The 24,589-nt window shown below is 45.7% G+C and overlaps 1 protein-coding gene and 3 pseudogenes across 1 annotated transcript; 1 reads left to right on the forward strand and 3 right to left on the reverse strand.

Annotated features, from left to right (window-relative positions):
• Window positions 1-2,668: 2,668 nt before the first annotated feature.
• LOC122430693 (intelectin-1-like) lies at window positions 2,669-10,171 on the forward strand. Its single transcript, XM_043451539.1, has 8 exons — window positions 2,669-2,680; window positions 3,267-3,330; window positions 3,963-4,070; window positions 5,232-5,479; window positions 5,807-5,965; window positions 6,363-6,483; window positions 7,484-7,587; window positions 9,908-10,171. Exons 1-8 carry the CDS (start codon window positions 2,669-2,671, stop codon window positions 10,058-10,060), a joined length of 969 nt encoding a protein of 322 aa, XP_043307474.1. The 3' UTR covers window positions 10,061-10,171.
• A 1,020-nt stretch (window positions 10,172-11,191) lies between these two features.
• LOC122437385 lies at window positions 11,192-13,007 on the reverse strand (annotated as a pseudogene).
• Window positions 13,008-13,148: 141 nt separating this feature from the next.
• On the reverse strand, window positions 13,149-13,772 carry LOC122437386 (annotated as a pseudogene).
• Window positions 13,773-22,255: 8,483 nt separating this feature from the next.
• LOC122437387 lies at window positions 22,256-22,832 on the reverse strand (annotated as a pseudogene).
• Between the last annotated feature and the right edge of the window lie 1,757 nt (window positions 22,833-24,589).

A 24,589-nucleotide genomic window follows, 5' to 3' on the forward strand; every position in this document is an offset into this window, starting at 1 on the left:
CTTGTTGAAGATGATTTGTGAAGAAAATTTTCCACACTGTTTGCCTGCTGAAGACCCAGATTCTGTTATTCCTTTCATTTCTCTTTGCAAAACAGGCCAGTTTTTCTCCCAGACCCTCTCCTTTGTAATATAGAACCGAGTCAGCTGACATGCAGTACTGACATTGTTTCCGAGGCCTTCCTTTAACGCCCCAGTGCAGTCTGTACATCTCATACCTCCTGAGATACCACAGGCAGCACATTTAACATTTCCCCTAAAACAGAACACAGAACGCCATCCTTCCAACCTCGAAGATTAGTTTCCTCATCAGACATAAATGTACCACCAAGCCAGGGCTCCGTATTTGCCTTGTTTCCTGAGGCTGGAAAAAGGACAGTATGGACTTGTGCCCTGCCTGGTGAGGGCTTCAGCCTGAAACTGACCCTTCCTGCTCACCTCACTTGGCTAGAACAGGTCCCAGGGCCCATTTAACTTCACAGAGGAGAGGGGCAGCCTTTCCTGTGCTCCAAACAGAGGGAATTAATCACAGTGAACAACCCAAATGACGACTTGAGAAATCCCCTGATTAAGTGGTGTTAGTGGTCATTTCCCTATGGCTGTAGCAAACAGCAGAGATATATGGGCGATAGGTCAGTCCTCTCTCCATTTCTCCTTCCAACCCTGTCCTCTGTGAAAACAAATTCAGGTGGTTGTAATGTAGTAGAGTGCATGGGTAAGTGTAAGTTGTGAAAAACATCTCATGCCTTGGACTAGATAGTGTTTTGTATGGGTGTAAGGCATTTGCTTTCCTCCGCACTGAACAAGCTGGAGGGCTCCTGCACCTTGGACATCAAAGAGATGAGGGGCTGGAGGGCCAGGAGGGAGAGGAAGCAGTGCCCTGAACATCAGCATCTGACGCCGAGAGCCAGCAGCAGAGGTGACAGAAATGAGGTATCAGTGGTCAGCCAGAGCCTGGGCAGTGGATAGAGCTGAAAGGAGTCAGGCTGACATGGGTATGGAATGGTGAAATCTAGTTGTATGCTATGATGAGCCTAGACGGTGTATTAAAAAGCAGAGATATCACTTTTCTGACCCTGTAGTCCATATAGTCAAATATGGTCAAATGTCCGTATAGTCAAAGCTATGGTTTTTCCAGTAGTCATGTACGGATGTGAGAGTTGGACCATAAAGAAAGCTGAGCACTGAAGGATTGGTGCTTTTGAACTGTGGTGTTGGAGAAGGCTCTTGAGAGTCCCTTGGATTGCAAGGAGATCAAACCAGTCAATCCTAAAGGAAATCAACCCTGACTATTCATTGGAAAGACTGATGCTGAAGTTGAAGCTCCAATACTTTGGCCACCTGATGCAAAGAGCTGGCTCATTGGAAAAGACCCTGATGCTGGGAAAGGTTGAAGGCAGGAGGAAAAGGGGATGATGGAGGATGAGATGGTTGGGTGGCATCTCCAATTCAATAGAGATGAGTTTGAGCAAATTCTGGGAGATACTGAGGGACAGGGAAGCCTGGCTTGCTGCAGTTCATGGGCTCGCAAAGAGTTGGACATCACTGAGTGACTGAATAACAACAAGAACATCCCCTGGGGATTTTGGGCTTCAGTGTGGACAGGAAATCTCCTAATAATGGGAGGCAATGAAAGCCAGAGAAAATTCAGTCTGATGAATGCTGGCTGAGCTGAGTAGAACTCCCAGGCTAGCGGACCCTAGCAAAGTACCAGTTATATTAAAAAGAATTAATGATAGAAGTTGATAATTGCACTGTGGTTAATATGAGAATATCTGTATTGGGAAAGACATACTTATCTAGGGAAAAGGCCTTCATATATGTAACTTATTCTCAATATGTTAAAGAAAGAAAGGTTGCATGAGTTTTTGTACACATATAGAGAGAAAGCATACATGATAAAGCAAATTGGGTAGAACACAAACTATCAGTGAATCCAGGTAGAAGCTATATGTGTGTCTTTACACTATTCTTATTTTTGCAATATTTTGTAAATTTTCAATTACTTTAGCCTCCAAATTAAAACAGAATGACATGACAGTATGGCACATGTCATAACTAGGGTGACAAAGACCATAGTAGGCCAGAGGAGTATCCATCAGCTTTGCCTGGGGGTAGGGGATTCAGGGCAGGCTTCATGGAGAGGTTTCAGGAGAGACTGGAAGGATGATGACCCGACAGAGGTGTGTGAGGCCCTGGAGCATCTGACTGAGGTGGGAGCAGGACAGGCTGCAGGGAAGAACCATGAGGTCCCGTCCATCCTGAGAGTCTGTTACAGAAGGAACACTGTATGTGCTCCGACCCAGCAGGGCTAGCCCTCCTCATGGCGAGTGTCACCTGTGTGCCCATGAGCGCTGCCGACTGCCCCTCCAGCTGGTTACACAATCCTTCTCATTGCTGGGGGCCGACGCCCAGGAACCTTCAAGGGAAGAAAGCCTGAGGGAGGGGCTTGCAGACCAAAGTGGGCTGGGATGGGCAGGCCCACATGCTTTGCTCTCCCCATAAAGGGTCAGCACTTCACTCCTGTCAGGACTTTGCAGAGGCAGCAGCTCTGAGACTTCTCCGGCTGGGCGCTCTCCGCTCCTGGCATCTGTGAGGAAGGAAGGGGATAGCTCTCTGTGCTGTGAGGAACCTGAATCTGAGACAAGATCTGAGTGTGTGGGGAGCCACGATGCCAGCTCAGGTCTGATCTTGGTCTCAGGGATGCAGAGTTTCAGAAAAAGGAGCCTGTGGGCCCTTAAGGATTTGAGGGTTGGATGAGGTGGGGTCTATTCCAGGAAGTTCGAGATTGCTCAGAATCCCATCACTTTCCATTTGAGGTTTCCATATGCAGAAAGTTCAGAGATCATAATGGGAAGATGAAAAACGATGAATCAGCAAGGATGGAAGGGAGAGAAAGAATGAACCCAAAGAGACACAGAAATACAGAACAGACTTTTGAACTCTGTGGGAGAATGTGAGGGTGGGATATTTCAAAAGAACAGCATGTATACTATCTATGGTGAAACAGATCACCAGCCCAGGTGGGATGCATGAGACAAGTGCTCCGGCCTGGTGCACTGGGAAGACCCAGAGGAATCTGGTGGAGAGGGAGGTGGGAGCGGGGATCGGGATGGGGAATACGTGTAAATCCATGGCTGATTCATATCAATGTATGACAAAACCCACTGAAATGTTGTGAAGTAATTAGCCTCCAACTAATAAAAAAAAAAAAAAAAAAAAAAAGAATGAACCCGCCAATGACGTTCTGCATCTCCTTTCTTCTTTAGGGGCCAGGTGCCAGATTCTGCCTCCTGCTGTTCCTCTCTCTGGCTGCCAGAGGATGGGGTGCAGGTAAGTCACTCAGGAGCAGCAGTTTCATCAGCTACCCAGGTGTGCAGAGGAGCAGAGGGAGTGGAGCTGGGCTGGATGCTGAAGTCCTGTCCCAAAGTGGGAGGCATGGAGATGCAGAGAAGCCACACTTTGCAGCCAAATTGAACTGTGGCCTGAGTGTTGATTGCTGGTCTCTCTGGATGTGTGGTCTGGATGTGTGGTGTGTGGCCTGTCCTGAGGCCCCAGTTTGTGCCTCTGGGTGGCTGAGGGGGGCTCAGGGAAGTCATAGTGATGAAGACTGCCTTCTTCTAGCTGCTTCTGCTCCTATGGGCTTGGTTTTAGGGTTTCCAGAGGGTGCTTGGTGGTCAGGGCTGTGTCCCGGGAACGTTCTTCCCTAATCCTCATCCTCACAGTTCCATTTATCACAGTAGGCATAAAGAGAACTTTCATGTTTAATTAGTTGTGAAGAATGCAAGTTAAGTCTGTACTAGATGGTGGCTCAGCTAGTCTTAGCAGAGAAGACACTGACCTCTGGGGCTGCAAAGCCCAGTGATGAACTTGTGAAGGGGAAAGGAGCTGGGAGTCAATGACCAGGAAGGCTGGAGTGAGCCACATGACACCATTAATGAGAATTATCCTCACATCCTCTACAGTGACCCCTTCTGTTGGGAAGTTCTGGGTGGACGAAACTTGTGCCCCTTTCCTGTCTTTCCTGCCCAGAAGCTGCAAGGAAATCAAAGAAAGTTGCCACAGTGCAGGTGGTGAGTAATAAACCAACTCAGCATCCTCTCTTTTTGGCTCCATTTTCGCTACAGATCCTGGTCATGGAGATCAAGAGGGGTGTGCCTACCACTCCTGTCTGCTCTGACTCCAGCTTGCAGCCTAGAAGACGTCCAGTGGGAATTTTCAGGCTTTTGGGTCCCATCTAGTTGTAGGAAACATGATCTTCTGAACACAGGGAGAATGTAGTGTTCCTGGTGACTCTTAGCTTGGCCAACAGAGCTCTGATTACTGTAAGATTCTCTCCTTCTTGTAAGTAAGCTAAGTAGTTAGTCTGCCCCAGTGTCATTGATTCTGGTAGAAAACATGAGCCTCTAGAGGCAGAGACATAGAACTTTATTACTCATTATCACAGAAGTAGCCAGAGCATAACTTTTTCCTGTGCTGTTTCTCTGGTCCCATCCCATCACAGTAATGTGAAGAGGTCCAGGAGATATCTGCACATGTAGTTTGTTTGCCAAAAGTGAGCAGTGAAAATGAAGTTGCTCATTTGTGTCTGACTCTTTGTGACCCCATGGACTGTAGCCTGCCAGGCTTCTCTGTCCATGAAATTTTCCAGGCGAAGATACTGGAATGGGTTGCCATTTCCTTCTCCAGGGGATCTTCCCAACCCCAGGATCGAACTCGGTCTCCCGCATTACAGGTTGACTCTTTACCCTCTGAGCAGCTCATAAATTTGGTTTGTCAAGCAAGTAGAGTCTTTTCTGATATTACAGTTTATTTTCTTTGGGGCTGAGTATGAGGAGGAACTCTGCACTTAGGGAATCTGAATCTCATAAAATGGGCAGTGACCATGCCTGCCCTTAGCTCTGAGTTGCAGAGGCCACATCCTGATGTGGACTTGAGATGTGGTCAGGTGCTGTTATCAGGCCTCGAGTGGTCAGAAGGAGGCTCTATCCAAAGGGAGATACCATCTCTGTATCCTTGGATGTTTGCTCTATAAATCTCTGAAGAGGTAGCATGGAACAAAGGCAGTCAGTGTTTCTGTTCTTAGATGACATATAGAGAATTGTCCTCAGGAAATGGGTGTGTGTAGGAGCCTTCAGAATACATTTCTGACTTTCCAAATTCTTTCTGGTAATGGGGCCTGACAGGGACTCCCTGCTCTCAGACAGGGGGTCTCTGACTGGTTCCCTCTGCAGATGGCCTGTATCACCTCCGCACTGAGAATGGTGTCGTCTACCAGACCTTCTGTGACATGACCTCTTGGGGCGGCGGCTGGACCCTTGTGGCCAGTGTGCATGAGAACCATTTACCTGGGAAGTGCACTGTGGGCGATCGCTGGTCCAGTCAGCAGGGCAACAGGGCTGACTACCCAGAGGGGGACGGCAACTGGGCCAATTACAACACATTTGGGTCTGCAGAGGCGGCCACCAGTGATGACTACAAGGTGGGTGGCACTGAGCTTCCAGGTGGAAAGGGTGGGGAGCGGGGTGTGGCTGGAGCAGAGCATGTGGAAGAGAAGGCAGGAGATGGGGATGTGGAGGTGGGGCTGGAGAAGGACAGAAGTCCATGTCTTGAGTCACACCTTCTTCCTGCCAAGGCTGTTTGGTTGGTGGGGCCTCATCATCTGCTGGAGGGAGGTAGGGGTCTGAGCACTGCTGGGCACCTGTTCCCTGGAGACCTGAGCTCTCAGCTCAAGGGAGGGCTGTGTGTGTGGGTCTTTGGCTGGTGGCACCTCCTGGGTCAGGAAGGCTGAGTGTGTGTCGCTCTGCAGAACCCTGGCTACTACGACATCCAGGCCCAGGACCTGGGCATCTGGCATGTGCCCAACAGGTCCCCCCTGCAGCACTGGAGGAACAGCTCCCTGCTGAGGTACCATACCAACACTGGCTTCTTCCGGAGACTGGGACATAATCTGTTTGGACTCTACCAGGTACATGGGGCTGCTGGCTGGGGGTGCGGGCACTTCCTTTGGTGAACAGAGAGTCAATGTTTTGGATGAGGAGTAAATCTGCTCTGTTCATTGCACTAGAAGGTGCCTCTGCTTGGCTTTCTCCTACCTCTGGGTCCCTGTGAACTAGTGCGCTACCTCTCTCAGAGGAACTCTGAGCCAGGAAGCACAAGAAGCTAGGGAAGAGAGGAGGGTGGGTAAAGAAGGAGAAAAACAAGGGTCTTAAGGCTGGTTAGGTTCTGAGCTATGAGTAGGGGTGGCAAAGAATCACTATTATTTGGACTGTTGTCTGAATAATGCCGCCTGAGCGCATTAAATCCTCTACTTCCCAGTACAGCAGTGTCTCTACTCTCCTCAATCTGTATTTTGGTTCCTGTAGAAATTCCCAGTGAAGTATGGAGCAGGGAAGTGCTGGACTGACAATGGCCCAGCCATTCCTGTTGCCTACGACTTTGGTGATGCTGAGAAAACAGCATCTTATTACTCGCCAAATGGTCAGCGTGAGTATCTCCTTCCAAAACTCAGTCATCAGTCTGCTGCACTCTTGGGGAAAGGGTAAATAACAACAATTAATGATGGCCAGCATTTGTGGAACACATATCAATACAACACACCAAACTGTTTTCTAGAAACTTGACATGGTTTTGTGTCATTTAATCATCCTGAAAAATCTGTGGAGTTAGAATTACTGTCCTCTCCATTGTAGAGACTATAAAGCCAGACTTCTTAATCAATACACTGTGTGACATAATAGTTAAGGAAAGAGGCAAACTAATGTTCACAGGTGAGAACAACTTGGAAAGTGTGGGAAAAATTTTGTTTTTGTTATGATGGATTGCTGTTATTTGAAAGAAGACATTTTTTCAGCATGAGAAAACAGGAGATGTGGGTTTGATACCTCAGTAGGGAAGGTCCCCTGGAGAAGGAAATCGCTACCTACTCCAGTATTCTTGCCTGGAAAATCTCATGGATGGAGGAACCTGGCAGACTGTAGTCTATGGCGTCACAAAGAGTCGACCACGAGTGAACTAAAGCCATAGAATGTTAATGTTTGGTGGAAAAATGTGAAGCATCAGTTCTTACATTTACTGTTTCAATGAGAGCAGGTAATGATAGGCAGGGCAAATAAAGTCACGGTAATTGGATGAGCAGTGTGCCAGCAGAGATCAGTGCATATTCCTGCTGGGCCTCTGGAGGTCTTCCTGCTGATCTCTCAGTGGACTCTGATTTCTCCTGTGAGCCCCAGGCAGACAAGTGACTCTTGTGAACACGAGCCTTCGTCCTGTTACTCCAGATGGAAGGAGGTTCCCTGCCAGCCAAGTTCAGAGCCAGGATGTAGCAGCCGCTGTCCACAGAAGGGCTGGGTTTCATCCCCTAAGCTCGGAGTACTGAGCTATAACCTGACCTGTTGATTTAGGAAATCCCTGGGCTGATCAAAGGGAAATTGTTTCCAGTTCATCTTTTAAATACTTAGGCCTTTCTCTGCCTCTTCTTTTCCAGGGGAATTTGTTGCAGGGTTTGTCCAGTTCAGGGTGTTTAACAATGAGGGAGCAGCCAATGCCCTGTGTGCTGGGATGAGAGTCACTGGCTGCAACACTGAATTCGTGAGTTTTGGGATAATCCCTGGTGCACATGCACATGTGTGTGATGTGTGTGCGTGTGTGTGTGTGTGTGCGCGTATGTGTGCATGGGAACACTTGATTGGGATGTTCTAATGTATATCTCTTTGGCTTGCATTTTATTCTTTTGCTGGTATTTTGTGGACATACTTTTAAAATTTTTACTATTGCTTTTAAACTGAGATTCAATGGACATAAAACATTTTATTAGCTTCAGGTATACAACACAATGATCCTATATTTTTATGTATTTTGAAATGATCATCACAGTAACTCTAGTCAACACCCACCACCACACATAGCTGCAAATTCTCTTGTCTTGTGATAAAAAATTTTAATATCTACTCTCTTAGTAACTTTTCAGTGTACAAATCAGTATTATTAACTATAGTCACTAGTCTATACTTTACATCTCCAGGTCTTATTTTATAACTGAAAGTTTGTACCTTTGACCAATGGATATAATTTCCTGTATTGAAGTCTGATTTATCTGTATTCTCATGTATGATTTGTACTTTGATGCTGTGTTTAAGAATTATTTCCTTATGTCAAGATCATGATGATATTCTCACACATTCAATGTAGAAACTTTTTTTATTTTTTTCCAGTACTGAGAAGAGAGCACCATAGTTTGGTTAGTGGAGACTGTCTCTGAAGGACATTTTACGGCCTGGGGGCAGGAGGACAAGAGTCAGAGCTCTAAGAACAAGAATGCTCACTCAGTACCTTTTCATTCCACACCTGTCAGTCTGAGAAACATGACCCTGAAGTCAAAGACATCTTTACTCCCCCCTTCAGTTACCAGTTGCCCATTTCTCAGTCAAGGCGTAATAGCGGTGTCTTCATGGAAGGGCCCTTAGATTATGGTTTAGAGGATGATGCAGGTATAGACCCTAGGAGTAGGGTGGAGTGTGTTCTCCCTACACTGGCTTCCAAGGAGCCTTATCTTGCTCATTAATGCTCATTTTCATGTACCCTTGCAAGCGCTGATTCCTTTAAAATACATGTAGGGAACCTACAGAGTGCTGCTATTAGAGATGCAAAGCTGACAGAGTCATCTTAAGGAACTCAGACTGAGAGGGAGAGAGATATAAAGGCACAATTGCAATTTCATGTGGTATCCTCTGAGATAGCAACATAAACAAGAGGCTCTGGGGACACAATACAGGAGCTTCTACCTCTGCTAATGGCACACAGTTGATTCTGAAGAAAGGTGACATCTTTGCTGAATCTCAAAAGATGTGTGTAGAGTTCAATAGGCAGCAAGGGGCAGAGTAGTGTCCTTTGAGCATGAGTGACTAACATGTTCAAAATCACTGGGATTTGATAGACCATGGTGTGTTGAGGGGGCAGTGAGCTGTTGTGTAAATTGTATCATGGTATGCACATGGTGTAAAATCAAGAGCAGATGCTGGAAATACTTGCAGGAAGTAGGGCAAGGAGGGGCTTTTGCATTTTGTTCAGGACATAGAGTTTATGTTATAGGTGATGGGACACATCAGAGGAGTTTGACCAGATTAGTGACCTGATCACTTTGGTTTAGCAAGGAGCGGGACATGGATTCAAGAGCAGGGAAATTAGAGTCAACGAGATCATGAGGCAGGTATAAAGGTGCAGATGTGAAATAGTGAGGACCTGAGCCAGGGTGGCCTTGATAAATTTGAAAGAGCAAGCATGGATGCATAGACAGTGAAATCAGCAGTTCTTGATGATTAAATGAATGTGGAGGATGGGAAGTGAAGGAGGCAACAGACTTCAGGGTTTTGTTTTGGGTGACTGAGTGCTATCAATTAAGATGGGTGACAAGAAGAGAAATAGATTCAAGGGCAGCAAGAGAGCAAATTAGTTTTGTTTTGGTTAAGTGGAGTTTTAGATCTAGTGATATGTAGGTGGAGACATTCACAGGGCAGTTGGATATGGGGTTTCAACCCAGAAAATACCTGGCTGGTCTTCCAGACTTAGGAGTATATCTTGACAGTATACGATTATGATGGTTCTAGCAAAAGTCATGGGGGGAAGACAGACCATCGTTGGGAGAGTGAGGTGTGGACAGAACTGTGAGGGATAGCCTTTGGGGGAGCCATTGAGGAAAAAGGCTGGTTGAGAGGTCTGAGAATAAGCATGAAGGAAGGTAGAAAGGAATTCAGGGAAGCATGGTTTCAGAGTCTACAGGAGGAAGAGGTTTTTTCAGGGGAGGGGTCAAGGCAAGTAGGAAGAAGACCAAACTTACAGGGGATTCGACCATTAAGAGCTCACTGGTGTGTTTACAGCCAACCCCTCACAGCATCTTCTTCCTGCCCCTCAGCACTGCATCGGTGGAGGAGGATACTTCCCAAGGAGCAGTCCCTGGCAGTGTGGGGATTTCTCCTCTTTTGACTGGAATGGATACGGAGCTCACCGTGGTTACAGCTCCAGCCGGGAGATCACTGAGGCAGCTGTGCTCCTGTTCTACCGCTGAGAGCTGTGTGGTGTGAGTCGTGGAGCCCAGCTCCTAAGCCCAGACCCTCAGAAAGGGAAAAATGGAATGCTATCAAAGAGGGGAAGGGAATAAATTACATCAGTTTGTGCACTTTGTGACTCTCAGTTTCTTTTAATTCCTTTTACAAATTGAAGTCTGGAGCGATGTTTTACAATAACGCTTTGTAATCTGGTGATTTCCACTTTAAACTTTCGGAGTTTGGAACTTCTAGTCTCAGAGTATCCCAGACACACATTTGCTTCTCTTTCTAGGGAACCCCTATGGGAGACTGAGGAGCAGGGAAAAATCATTCTTAATTTTCCTACCATTCTATTATTGGTTAATCAAATCAAGCTCTCTGTGTAAGTATCTTAAAGAGGAAAAGCTGATTATTATTTAGTTTCAGTAGGAAAAAGAGAAATTGAGGTCACAGCTGTCCATTTCCTTTATTCCTCCAGTTTTGACAGTTGGGACAGTGTGTCTAAAATGATTTGGTACTATTTGCAACATCTCTGTTTTGGGGAGGGTCCTCACAATACCAAGAAATTCACTGATACCTAGTGGGATGTCCTACAACTCAACTCCATTTTGACCCAATCTACCAGGAGACCGCGTCAGATCCCTGTGTGAAGGGCTCAGTCCTACAAGTCTGTCCCTTGAATTTTCTACTCCAGACACTGGTTGCAAGTCCAGATTGTCACCTGTGTTGTGACTGGCTGGCTGTAGACTGGAGACCAGTGAATCCCTCCTTGGGTTCAATCAAATTGCTAGAGTGGCTCAGAGAACTCAATGAAATATTTTACCTACTAGATGATGAGTTTATTAGAAAAGGGTATGACTCAGGAACAGCCAGATGGAAGAGACAGCTGGAGCCAGTATAGCTGAAGGGCCCAGAGCTTCCTTGCCCTCTCTGAGCACAGCATTTCTTTCTAATCTCCACATATTCACCAACCCTGAAGCTTCCTAAACCATATCCATTTGGGGTTTTACACAGACAGGTTTGATTAAATCATTGACCAGGGAAATTGATTCAACCTTCCAACCCTCTTCTCTTCAGGAGTGTCAGGGTGAATGGGCTTGAAAGTTTCAAACCTCTCATTTCAATGCAGATTCTAACTTCATTAACATGACTTAAGATCTCTTAGTCAGAGTCTGAATGTAGCCCATTCCAACTGAACTAGAGTTGTTGGTTTTTGCAGAACCAGAAGCAGTGGGTTCCAATCGATATTATCTGCAATGCTCAATTAAGTGCAGCTGGTACCTAGTGCCCAAGCAAGATTCACCCAAGTGTCAAGATAAATTTCTTTCTGATAAATTGATCCTCCAAATTCTGTCCACAGAATCACTTGTAGCTGTATGTTCCCAGTCTGTAATGCACTGCAAATTTATTCCTTGTCAGCTTGGATTTGGCACTGTCCCAGGTCATGAGCTGGGACAGTTGAATCAGTCAAAGACAGTTGAATCATGGATTGCAGTTTCATCAAAATCCTAGTCAACATCACAAACACACTCTCTTGTAAGAAGACTTGATTTTACCATTTTTCTTTACCATGTTAGTGTGCGAAGGTAGTACCAAACTCAGATTCAAACTTTGACAGATCTGGTTCTCATTTGTAATTTAATTCTGTTCCCGGAGTGTTGTCAGTGTTGCATTGTTCTGTGATCGATCATGCAGTCTATGTATTTGGTCTGCAAGCTGCCAGGAACATGAGCTGTGTATTAGATGATTCAGGTGCTGAACATTCCTTGTTAGTGCTCATTTTGTCTTCACATTGTGACAACACCAAGCCAAATCCGTCATGATAATATCTCTGGCAGATTTGCCAAGGTCAGCATATGTAGATGAGTGCACATTGCTCACACACAGAGTTCTGTGTATAGGTCTCATGGCAAGACTGTGAGAAGAGGTGGTCCAGTGTCTCCTCAGATGAGTTCTGCAGCCACAGCTGAGGCCATGGGGTTTGCTCTGGGTTGAGCCACAGCTATCCTGGCTGGAGGGTGAAGTGAAAGCCCTGTGATTGTTCTTAGCTAAACCTGCTTTGTATGGTGATTGTCAATGAGGGTTAATGTACAGTTGACCCTAGAACAATGTGTAGATTGTGGGCACCAATCCTCCAAACAGTCTAAAGTCCACATACAACTTATGTCTGATCATTTGTACCCACAGTTTCTTCATATCTGCAGTCCCTCTGGGTCTGTGTTCCGCATCTGCAGATTCAACGAGTTGAATTGTGTGCTGTGCTGTGTTGAGTATCTCGGTCATGTCCGACTCTTTGCGACCCCGTGGACCCCGTCAGGCTCCTCCGTCCATGGGGATTCTCCACGCAAGAATACTGGAGTGGGTAGCCTATCCCTTCTCCAGGGGATCTTCATGAATTGTGTAGTACTATATGATTTAATATTGGAAAAAATCCACATATAAGTGGACGAGCACAGTTCAAACCAGCTTTGCTCACGGGTCAGCTGTATTTGCTTTTTTCCAGTATCTTCTCTTTTTTTCACCTCCCTAATACATCTTTCCCCTTACTAGCTCATTCCAGATTTCTGTCCTTCTCCTTTATCCCTTCTTTCTTACTCCTTTTTGTTACATCTTGCCTTATTTCTCTATGTCAGATTGCTACAAATCCCAGCTTGAATCTACTAGGTGTGTAAAGCCAATCTACTGATGTAGGATTGTGGTGAAGGAAAGTCCAGCATTTACTGCAGACACTAAGCAAGGAGTTTGGGTAGCTAATGCTCAAATCCTGGACCCTGAACTCCCTACTGGCTTTCAGGGAAAAAATGTTTAAAGGCAGAATGGCTAAGAGGGTTGTTGTATGCAAGATCAACAGGTGGACACTCTTCTGATTGGTTGTTGGTGGGGTAATTGGGACTCAACATCATCAACCTTCTCCAACTGATCTGGAGTCCACCTGCTTGTGGTCAGCCTCCAGTTACCTTCTTCCATCTGTTGTAGATTTTATTATATGCAAATCATCTTGAAGGATATGGCTCAGAAGAGATTTGTCATCTGAAAGGAATACGTTTGGAGTCCTGGCAAACTTCTGTTTCTTTTTTCTTGAAAACTCAGCAGTCAATTTTATGGGTCTCAGGCTAGGAATCCATGGGTCTTGAGGACGTCTGTGAATTTGTCAGTTTTCTTCTCCATGTTTTTTTCAGTTTGCTTCTATAGCCTCATGAGCTGCTTCCCCCTCCCCCTCCCCACTAATGGATGTTGCTCTTCTTCTTTCTCTTCTCCTCCAGGGTTGCTGCTACTGCCTGCTACTTCCAATCAGCCTCATGAGCCAGGTGCCCTAGGCAGGAAAACTTGCACATAGGTGTCAGATGCACATAGACGTCAAGATGTCACCTTGAGGATGGCAGGGATCACTGTCCACTTTTTCATGTCATAGGCTGGTGGGATCCCATCAGGTACCTTGAGGCGGTCCAGAGTGGCCTGGCCTTGCCTGGTCTTGGGGGTACCATGTCTCACATTGTCAGCCAGAAGATGCAGTTGGGGGTTCAAACGTGGGAGTGGTTGGTGTTTATCTGCTTGAAGAGGAAGGCCAGGCAGTTCAACTTGTTTCTGTAGAAACTGCCAGGAAATATTGATTCCCCAGCAGTGCAGGAATACCACCTTCTGGCCCAGAAGCACCTTCTTGGCCAGGATGGCTACCAGGTAGGCCAGGAGATGGCCTCAGCCATCAAACACCAGGACCTGCCCCTCCGCCATCTTTGGCAGTTGTGTGGGAAAGAAACTTTTGTTACTTAAACAGGATGGTGACTCTATAGGTATTTACTTTTTGTAATTCATTAAACTGTATATTTGTGCTTTCAATCCTTTTCTGTATGCGTATTAATTTTTTACAGTAAAGTATTTTTTTTTAAACAATAAATCATAAATAGTTCACAGGGAGAAGCTGGACTGGATGCAAGTTTGGAATGGGGCAGCTTTAAGTCACACTATTCTCTCTCCACACAGACACAGATTGACAATATTTTTTTTCCTAAAGTACATTTTGAATTATGCTGTTATGGACTGGTGATTGGTGATGAATCTAAATTCATAAAAAACAATACTTTCTCAGAATCAAATACTTGTTTACTCTTTTACATTCTTACTAACCTTTGACTGTGAGGATCACAACAAACTGTGGAAAATTCTTCAAGAGATGGGAATACCAGACCACCTGACCTGCCTCTTGAGAAATCTGTATGCATCTCAAGAAGCAACAGTTAGAACTGGACATGGAACAACAGACTGGTTCCAAATAAGGAAAGGAGTCCATCAAGGCTGTATACTGTCACCCTGCTTATTTAACTTATATGCAGAGTACATCATGAGAAATGCTGGACTGGATGAAGCACAAGCTAGAATCAAGATTGCCAGAGAAATATCAATAACCTCAGATATGCAGATGACACCACACTTAGCGTAGAAAGCAAAGAAGAATTGAAGAGCCTCTTGATGAAAGTGAAAGAGAGTGGAAAAGTTGGCTTAAAACTCAACATTCAGAAAACTAAATCACAGCATCTGGTCTCATCACTTCATGGCAGATAGATGGGGAAACAATGGAAACAGTGACAGACTTTATTTTTTGGGCTCCAAAATCACTGCAGATGGTGACTGCAGCCATGAAATTAAAAGATGCTTGCTCCTTGGAGGAAAGTTATGAAAAACTTAGACAGCATATTAAAAAGCAGAGACATTACTTTGCTGACAAAGGTCCATCTAGTCAAGGATATGGTTTTTCCATGAGTGATGTATGGATGTGAGAGTTGGGCTATAAAGAAAACTGAGTGCTGAAGAATTGATACTTTTGAACTGTGGTGTTGGAGAAGACTCTTGAGAGTCCCTTGGACAGCAAGGAGATCCAACTAATCCATTCTAAAGGAAATCAACCCTGAATATTCATTGGAAGAACTGATGCTGAAGTTGAAACTCCAATACTTTGGCCACCTGATGCGAAGAACTGACTCATTGGAAAAGACACTGATGCTGGGAAAGACTGAAGGTGGGACAAGAAGGGGACGACAGAGGATGAGATGGTTGGATGGCATCACCGACTCAATGGACATGAGTTTGAGTAAACTCCGGGAGCTGGTGATGGACAGCGAGGCCTGGTGTGCTGCAGTCCATGGGGTCTCAAAGAGTTGGACACGACTGAGAGACTGAATTGAACTGAACCTTCCTCCACCCTGTAAACATTTCCAGCATGTTACTACACACAATCCAGCCTCAAACTCTTCCATGTCTCCCCAGTTGAGGCTGTCCTGTACTGGAAAGATCTGTTGGCTGCAATTGCCATCTCCTAACATTTCCCTCACTTTCCTCAGCTTTTCTTCATGTCCAGTGCTCTAATGTTCCTTGCTGCTTCTACAGTTTCCCTCTTAGCTTCTCCCCCTGATTCCTGACTTCTGGTGCAAGGAAGTTCAGAGAGGAGAGAAATTGATCTACAGGGCACAAGGGCACAAAATGGGAAAGGAAAAGTGGAGAGGGCAAGTGCCAGGCGTTCTCATAATCCCACTGGCCAGCAGCAGTGGGTCCTTCTTCCTTCCAGGTATGTGAGAAATGTGACTCTAAAGCCCATCCTGACAGCCTGTTTCCAGGACCATTTCTGATGCTTTTTATCCTAGCCTGTGTCCTCCACACATGGAAACCTGAGGCAAAGATGAAAGTGCCAACACATGAGTTGCTATATGCCAATTCAGAAAGATAAGGACAAGGAAAAAAAGAAAGCAATGAAGAAAAGCATCAGGAACTCTGTGATGTATGATCACTCTGCCTGTCTTTCTCTCTTTCTTTTGAAAATTAGAATTCTTTTTATACATATATACTAAAATACCCACCTGGTTCTGCTGTGTTATTTGCCCTAAAAAGGGGGGTGAGGCAGAGTGAAGAATCCCAGTGCATTTGAGTGGGCCTTTCCACAAAGTAGAGAATGCTAACCCCGTTCCCAGACTACTATCCCTCTTGCTTTTCCCAGCCCCCAATTCCTGCAACAGGAAACTCCTGTGGCCTGGCCCTGGCACTGGGAGAGTAGGAGGCACCTGAAGGGCTAGGTGAGTGAATGAGGACGTATGGACTTTGAAACTTAAAAACACTGCAGTGTTGGGAGTGGGCTCTGTGGCTTGGGCAGCTGACTGAGCCTCCTGCTCTGGGGCACAGGTGGGTGGGTGTGGGATGGCCACTCCTCCAGGAGCAAGGAAGCCTCTGTCTCAACAGAATACTTTCTCAAAGTTGTTTCTGGTACAAAATAATTGTACTGGATATATGAGGTGTGGAGGTGCAGAGGCCAGGCCAGCCACCCTCCCCAGACCTCAGATCATGGTGGCACAGGTGAGGCGGGTGGGGTGCTGCTGCTCTGGGAGGACTTGCAGGAGCATCTAGAAGGAAGCACAGTGAGTTTGTGAGTTTGTGTGTGCATTTAGAGAGAGGGAATACATGATAAAGCAAATGGGGTGAGATACAAAAAAATACAATTCACATTCTTACTAACCCTCCTCCACCCTGTAAACATTTCCTGTGAATATTTATTTTTCAAAAAATAGATGAAATTAGGTAGAAACTATATGAATTTTTTTAGTAATGTTATTTTGGCAATGTTCTGTAAATTTTCAGTTATTTCTAACCCAAAAGTAAATGAAAGAATGACATGACAGTGTGACGTGCCACAATTAGGGGTTGGAGAAAGTCCAGTTGTAGGCCAGGGGAGTATCCATCAGCTTTTCCTGGGGGTGGAGGTGTCAGGGCAGGCTACACAGAGAGGTTTCAGGAGAGACTGGAAGGATGACAACCTGACAGGTGTGTGAGGCCCTGGAGCATCTGACTGAGGTGGGAGCAGGACAGGCTGCAGGGAAGAACCGTGAGGTCCCGTCCATCCTGAGAATCTGTTACGGAAGGAACACTGTGTGTGCTCTGACCCAGCCGGGCTGGCCCTCCTCATGGCGAGTGTCACCTGTGTGCCCAAGAGCGCTGCCTCCTGCCCCTCCAGACAGTCATACACTCCTTCTCATAGCCAGGGGCCGAGGCCCAGGAACCTTCAAGGGAAGAATGCTCGAGGGCGGGGCCTGCAGCCCAACATGGGCAGGGTTGGGCAGGGCCCACAATTTGCTCTCCCCAAAAGGCTCAGCATTTCAGCCACCTCAGACTCTCTGCAGAGGCGGTACTCTAAGTCTCCACCTGGCAGGGAACTCTCGGCTCCTGGCATCTGCGAGGAAGGAAGGAGGGAGCTCTCTGTGAAGTGACGAATCTCTTCTGAGTCTGAGACAAGATCCAAGTGTGTGAGGAACCACAGTTCCGGTTCAGTTCTGGTCTTAGTCTCAGGGATGGAGAGTTCCAGAGAAAGAAACTCACGGCCCCTTAAGGGTTCATAGGGTTGGATGGGGTGGGGGCTATTCCAGGAGGTTCCAGAATGCCTAGAAGGCCATCCCTTTCTGTTGAGTTTCCCTTACTAGGAAGTCGACGGAACAAGATGGCGGCAAGAGAATGAATGGACTAACCGTTTGCATGCCCTTGAGAGGACACAGCCCAGATTCCGCCTCCTGCTGTTCCTCCCTGTGGCCACCAGAGGTCTGAGTGCAGGTGCGGCACTCAGGTGCTGCTGCTCCTTCAGCTCACCCAGGCGTGCACCCAGGTGGACCAGAGGCAGTAGAGCTGGGCAGGAGGCTGATGTTCTGGCCCAGAGAGGGAGTCGTGCAGATGCAGAGAAGTCTTACTTTGCAGCTGACAGAGCTGTGATCTGGGTGCTGATTGCCTGGCCTCTCTGGATCTGCTCTGAAGCTAATGCATGTTCTGGGGCCCCACTCTGTGCCGCTGGGTGGCTGAGGGAACTCAGGGAGCTCAGGGGAGCTGTGGAGAAGACAGCGCTTCCTTCTAGCTGCTCCTGCTCCTATTGCCATGGCCTCGGGTTTCCCAGAAGGAGCTGGTGAGGGTTGTGGCAACCTTGTCTAGTTCCCCATCCTCTCAAGTCCAAAGGTCACAGTAGAAGTAATGATACTTTTTATTTTTAATTAGCTGAGCAGAAGAATGCAAGTGTCAAGCATGTACTAGATCATGGTCAGCTAGTCTTACCCGAGAGCACCCTGACCTCTGTGGCTTCACAGTCCGGTGAAGAACTGGTGAAGTGCACAGGGGCTGGGAGATGATGGTCTGGAAGGCTGGTGTGAGCAGCTCCAGACTGTTAGAGGATTATATTTGCATCCTCTAGCAGCATCCCATTCTCCTGAGACATTTTGCAAGAGCAGAAACTATGCCCCTTTCTAGTCTTTCCGGCCTCGAAGCAGCAAGGAAATCTAAGAAAGTTGTGGTGAAGCAGGTGGTAAGTAATAAATCAACATGGGATCCTCTCCTTTTAGTCACTTTTAAGTTGAACACATCCCCATCATGGAGATGAAGAAGAGTGTGCCCATCTCTTCTGTCTATCCTGGTGACTCTTGAGCAGTGGTGATTGTAAGATTTTCCCCTTCTTGTAAGCTAAAAAATTAGCCACTCACAGTTTCATAGATGCTGGCAGAAAACAGGAAACTCCTGGCAGTGCGGCAAGGAAATTTATTATTTGTAGCAGTTGTCAGAGCATCAGAATTTTCTTGTGCTGGTTTCCTGAGCCTCAGTTCCAGCAGAGGAATGGCAAGAGGGCCAGGAGACAGCCGCACAGGTAGTTTGTTTGCCAAGCAGGCTGGAAAATTTGGCTTGTCAAGAAACAGCAGGAGTTTTCCCTATCAGAGAATTTATTCTCTGAAGGATTGGGTTCAGGAGAGGAACTCTGCACTTAGAGAATCTGAATCTCATATAATGTGCAGTGACCACAAGAGAGCAGCCAATGCCCTGTGTGCTGGGATGAAAGTCACTGGCTGCAACAACGAGCAACTGAGTTGTTGGACAACACAGGCAACGACCTGTCCGTGTGTGTGTGCTTGAGAGGGCACCCACCCTATGGAGTATGATGATATGCTTCTCCATGGCTTGTATTTTTACTCTTTTGCTGATATTTCATGAACATAATTTTTAAAGTGTTGCTATCACTTTTTAATTGAAATTCAATTGACATTTAACATTATATTAATTTCAAGTGTATGCCATAATCTATATTTTTATACACTGCATATGATCAGTATAATAAGTCTAGTCCACACCCACAAGCATATGTAGTTATAATTTTTTTTCTTGTGATGAGAAATTAATATCTATTCTCTCACAACTTGTCAATGTATAATATAGTATTAGTCACCATTCTGTACAGTATATCCCCAGGACCTATTTTATAATTGAAAGTTTTTATCTTTTGAACGTTGGACATAATTTCCTGTATTGAAGTCTAATTTGTTTGTATTCTCACATATGATTAGTACTTTTATATTGTGTTTAAGAAGTATTTCCATATGTTGAAGTCATGAAGTTATTCTCCAATATTCACATTAACATGTAGAAGCTTTATGTTTTTGTTGTTTTTCCAGTGTTGTAGAAGAGAGCACCATAGTTGTGGTGACTGGAGACTGCCTTTGAGGGTCATGTTTTGGCTGAGGGGGAAGAGAAAGAGGGAGTCAGAGCTCTAAGAATAAGAAAGTTCACTTAGCACATTTTCCTTCCACACCTGTCACTCTGAGAAATGTGACCCTGAAGTGAAGGACATCTTCACTTCCCCCTTCAATTATTAGTTTGTCCATATGTCAGTCAAGATGCAGCAGATGCACCCTTGTGGAAGGGCCCCGAGCTTATGTTCAGAGGATAATACAGATGTGGGCTTTGGGGAGGTAGGTGTTTCCCCCCTCCTCTGGCCTCCATGGAGCTTATTCTGTTCATCGGCGCCCATTTGCACGTGCTGTGAGTTGTGAGTGTGTGCTCAGTCATGTCCAACTCTCTGCAACCCATGGACTGTAGCCAGACAGGCTCCTCTGTCCTTGGAAATTTTCAGGCAGAAGTACTGGGGTGGGTTGCCATTTCCTACTATAGTGGATCTTCCCGACCTAGGATCCCACTCCCGTCTCTGGCATCTCCTGCATTGGTAGGCAGATTCTTTACCACTGGGACACCTAGAAAGCCTCATTTGCATGTACCCCTGCAAAAAATGATTCTTGTAAAATACATGATAGGTACTTACAAAGCAATAGATATTAGACATGCACAGCTGACTGAGTTATTAAGGAACTCAGATGAAGTGGGACAGAGATACAAATGCATGATGGCAATCTTCATGAGGTATCACCTGTGGTAGCAACATAAACAAGGGGCCCTGGTTTATGAAGATGAGCCATCATCATGAGACAAGTGCTCGGGCCTGGTGCACTGGGAAGACCCAGAGGAATCGGGTGGAGAGGGAGGTGGGAGGGGGGATTGGGATGGGGAATACATGTAACTCCATGGCTGATTCATGTCAATGTATGACAAAACCCACTGCAATGTTGTGAAGTAATTAGCCTCCAACTAATAAAAATAAATGGAAAAAAAAAAAAACCCACAAAAACAACAACAAAAAAAGACGAGCCATCATCCAGATAGTGAGGTGTGGACAGAGCCCCAAGGAAAAGCATTTATGGGGGAAGGTAGGCTAGCAGGCCTGAGAGTTAATGTGAAGGGAGTTCTAAAGGAATTCAGAGAAGTACATTGTTTTGGAGTCTACTGGAGGAGTGGGTTTTATGGACGGGGCGGGGGGGGGGGGGGGGGAAAACCAAGTAGGAACAGACTAAAGATTCCAGGGGATTTGAAGATCCAGAGCTTGTTGGTGTCCACAGCCAACCCTCATTGTGACTTTTCCCTGCCCCCCAGCACTGCCTCGGTGGAGAAGGATAGTTCGCAGAGGGCAATCCAGTGCAGTGTGGGGATTTCTCCTCCTTTGACTGGAATAGGTATGGAGCTCACCGGGGTTACAGCTCCAGCCGGGAGATCACTGAGGCAGTTATACTCCTGTTCTACAGCTGAGAGCTGTGTGGTGTGAGACATGGAAGCCAGCCCCTAAGCCCAGATACTCTGAGATTGAAAAATGGAATGCTAACATGGAGGGGAGGGAAATAAATTACATCACTTTGTGGTTCTGAGTTTCTCTGACTTCATTTTGCAAGTTGACTGAGACCTAAAAGGAGACTTTTAAATAATGCCTCCTTTGGGGTTGATTTCCATTTTAGACATTCTGAGTTTGGAACTTCAAGTCTTGGGTCCCAGACACAAGTTTGCTCCTCTTTCTTTGGACTCCCTGAGGGAGATAAGGAACAGGGGAATCCATTCCTTAATTTTCCTACCCTTCCATTATAAGCTGGTCAAATCAAACCCTCAACATAAACATCTTAGAGCAGAAAAGATAACTGTTACTTAGATTCAGTAGGAAAAAAAGATGGAGGTCACACCTGCCATGTCCTTTATTCCTTAGGACAGTGTCCCTAAAATGATTTTAGTGCTAATTGCAACATCTATGTGTTGGGGCAGGTTCTCACAACATCAAGTAATTCACTGACAGCTAGCTGAGTGTCCTCCAACTCAACTCAAATTTGACCCAATCTACCAGGAGAAATCCTCAGATCCCCAGGTGAAGGCTGCCTCTTGACGGATCCAGTGCAGACACCACTTGATATGGGGTGACATGAGTACTCCTGGATAGAGGCCAGCTCCTGCTGAGAAATGCCGGGCACGGTACAGGACCCCTTCCCCAAATGCAGAGTGATATAAAACACCAACAGTGCTGTAGTTGAGAAACCCTGGAGAGAGGGTTTTTGTCTTCACTTTTTAAAAAACAATTTTCACAAAGGTCAGTTTCATTTTGGTGGTTAGTACATTTAACAGTTAAATAGATTTAAAAATGCAAGGTGAATACATTTAAAAATGTTCCATGAATGCGGCATTGATAACTAGATAGATAACCAGTTTTACAAGAGACCAGGTAATATGAAATTGTGTAGACTTTTAAAATACAGTTCTTGTATAGATCATCCTTTGTTTTGATCACTGGGGTTCAGGGGTGTGTGCGTTCATGCTAAGTCACTTCAGTCGAGTCCAACTCTTTGGTTCCCCATGGACTGTAGTCTGCCAGTCTCCTCTGTCCATGAGATTCTCCAGGCAAGAATACTGGAGTGGGTAGCCATGCCCTTCTCTAGGGGATCTTCCTGAGCCAGGGATTGAACCTGCGTCTCTTATGCCTCCTGCATTGGCAGGTGGGTTCTTTACCACTAGCACCACCTGGAAGCCTAGGAGGGGTAGTTAATCCTACTGGTCACAGGGCAATTGTGTTAAGACCCAATCTTCTGATACCCCTTCCCAGAGGTTTCTCCAGCTGGATAAACTTCCAACCCCAGAGAAAGGTCAAGTTCATGGCCTCCAGGCAGTATGCTCTTCCTGTTTACCAGGAGAGTGTTAGGTTCAGACCAGGCACAGAGGTTGAGCGTAGCCTACTCCAACTAAACTAGAGTTGTTGGTTTTTTCAGAAACAGAAGCAGTGAGATCCAAGTGATATTTAGTTGTAACGCCCAAATGAGTGCAGCTGGTACCTAATGTCTGAGCAACATTCACCCAAATGTCAAGATGAATTTCTCTCTGATAAACTGATGCTTCATATTCTGTCCCCAGAATCAGCGACACTGGGTTTAGCTGGAAGTCCGCAGTCCTGTAGTGTCCTGCAAAGTTATTCCTTGTTAGCTATGATTTGGCACTGTCCCAGGTCATGGGCTGGAACCCAGCAAGCCAGCCATCACAATCAAAGATAGCTGAACCATGGATTGCAGGTCCAGCAAAATCTGAGTCAACATCACAACTAAGGTGTATAGACTCCCTCTTGTAAGAAGACTTGATGTTACTATTCTTTACCATGGCAGTGTGAGAAGGCAGCATCAAATCTCAGAGTCAAACCTTGTCAGATCTGGGCCTCAGCGGTAATTCAGTTCTGCTCTCAGAGTTCTGTCAGTTTTGCACTGTTTTGTGACAGTGTCTGGTTTCCAAGTTCCCAGGAACTCGTGATAGTCACTCAGTCATGTCTGACTCTTTGCGACCCATGGACTATAGCCTCCCAGGCATCTCTGTCCATGGGATTCTCCAGGCAAGAATACTGGAGTGGGTAGCCATTCCCTTCTCCAGTCCCAGGAACTTGACCACTGTCTGTTAGATAATGCAGATGTTGAAAATGTTGTGTCAGTGCATGATTTTATTTTCTCATCCAGACAAAGCCAAACCAATCCTTTCTTGAAAGTATCTCTGGCAGATTTGCCAAGGTCAGCTCATGACAGAGGAATACATCATTTACCCACAGCTCACTGTGTAGGTTTCAAGACAAGACTGTGAGAATGGGTAGTCTGGTGTCTCCTGAAGGAGAGCTGCAGCCACAGCTGAGGCCACGGGCTTGCTATGGGTTGAGAGGCAGACGGCCTGGAGAAGGATGAAGTGAAAGCCTATAGCTGTTCTTGGCTAAACCTGATTTGTGTGGTAGTTGGTAAGCTACTGTTAATGTACACTTGACCCTTGAACAACGTGTGGATTGTGGGCACCATTCTTTCTCAGAGTCTAAAATCCACATATAAGTTATAGTCAATCATCTGTACCCATAATTCCTCCACATCTGAGGTTCCTCTGTGTTTGCGGTCCACATGTGCAGATTCAACGGCATGAATTGTGTAGTCTATATTATTTAATAGTGGAAAATAAAACCCACGTGTAAGTGGACCAGTACAGTTCAAAGTTGCTTTGCTCCAGGGTTAACTGCATTTTTTTCCCCTTGTGTCTTCTCTTTTTCCCACCTCCTTATTAAATCTTTGTTCCTTACTCCAGTTCAGTTCAGTTCAGATGCTCAGTCATGTCCAACTCTCTGTGTCCTCATGGACTGCAGCACGACAGGCTTCCCCATCCATCACCAACTCCTGGAGCTTACTCAAACATGTCCACTGAGTCAGTGATGCCATCCAACCATCTCATCCTCTGTTGCCTTCAATCTTTCCCAGCATCAGGGTCTTTTCCAATGAGTCAACTCTTCATATCAGGTGGCCAAAATTATGGACCTTCAGCTGCAGCATCAGTCCTTCCAATGAATATTCAGGATGGATTTCCTTTAGGATTGATGGGTTTGATCATCTTGGAGTCCAAGGGACTCTCAAGAGTCTTTCCACAGTTCAAAAGCATCAATTCTTCAGTGCTCAGCTTTCTTTATGGTTGAACTCTCACATCCATACATGACTACTGGAAAAACCATAGCTTTGACTAGATGGACCTTTGTTGGCAAAGTAATGTCTCTGCTTTTTAATATGCTGTCTAGGTTGGTCATAGCTTTTCATCCAAGAAGATAATGTCTTTTAATTTCATGGCTGCAGTCACAACCTGCAGTGATTTTTGGAGCCCAATAAAAGAAAAAAAAGGAGGAAAATAAAAGAAGAAAATTTGTTCCTTACTAGCTCATTCTTGATTTTCCTGCTAATTTATTTTTTTATTCCTCTATTTATTTTAGTTACCTCTTGCCTTATTTCTGTCTTCTCATGTCAAGGGGTTACTGAATCAAACTTGAGTGTGCTGGCCTGTGCACAAAAAAGCCAATCTACTGACACAGGATTATGGTGAAGGAAAGTGTGGCATTTACTGCAGGT

Source organism: Cervus canadensis, chromosome 2 (genome assembly GCF_019320065.1).
Source record: "Cervus canadensis isolate Bull #8, Minnesota chromosome 2, ASM1932006v1, whole genome shotgun sequence".
Taxonomy (NCBI): domain Eukaryota; kingdom Metazoa; phylum Chordata; class Mammalia; order Artiodactyla; family Cervidae; genus Cervus; species Cervus canadensis.

What these genes read in the sequence shown, in the direction of transcription:
- LOC122430693 (XM_043451539.1), top strand. An exon ending in TGCCAGAGGATGGGGTGCAG is followed by an intron (nt 3,331 to 3,962) that starts GTAAGTCACTCA and finishes CATCCTCTACAG; the next exon opens with TGACCCCTTCTGTTGGGAAG. An exon ending in AAGTTGCCACAGTGCAGGTG is followed by an intron (nt 4,071 to 5,231) that starts GTGAGTAATAAA and finishes TTCCCTCTGCAG; the next exon opens with ATGGCCTGTATCACCTCCGC.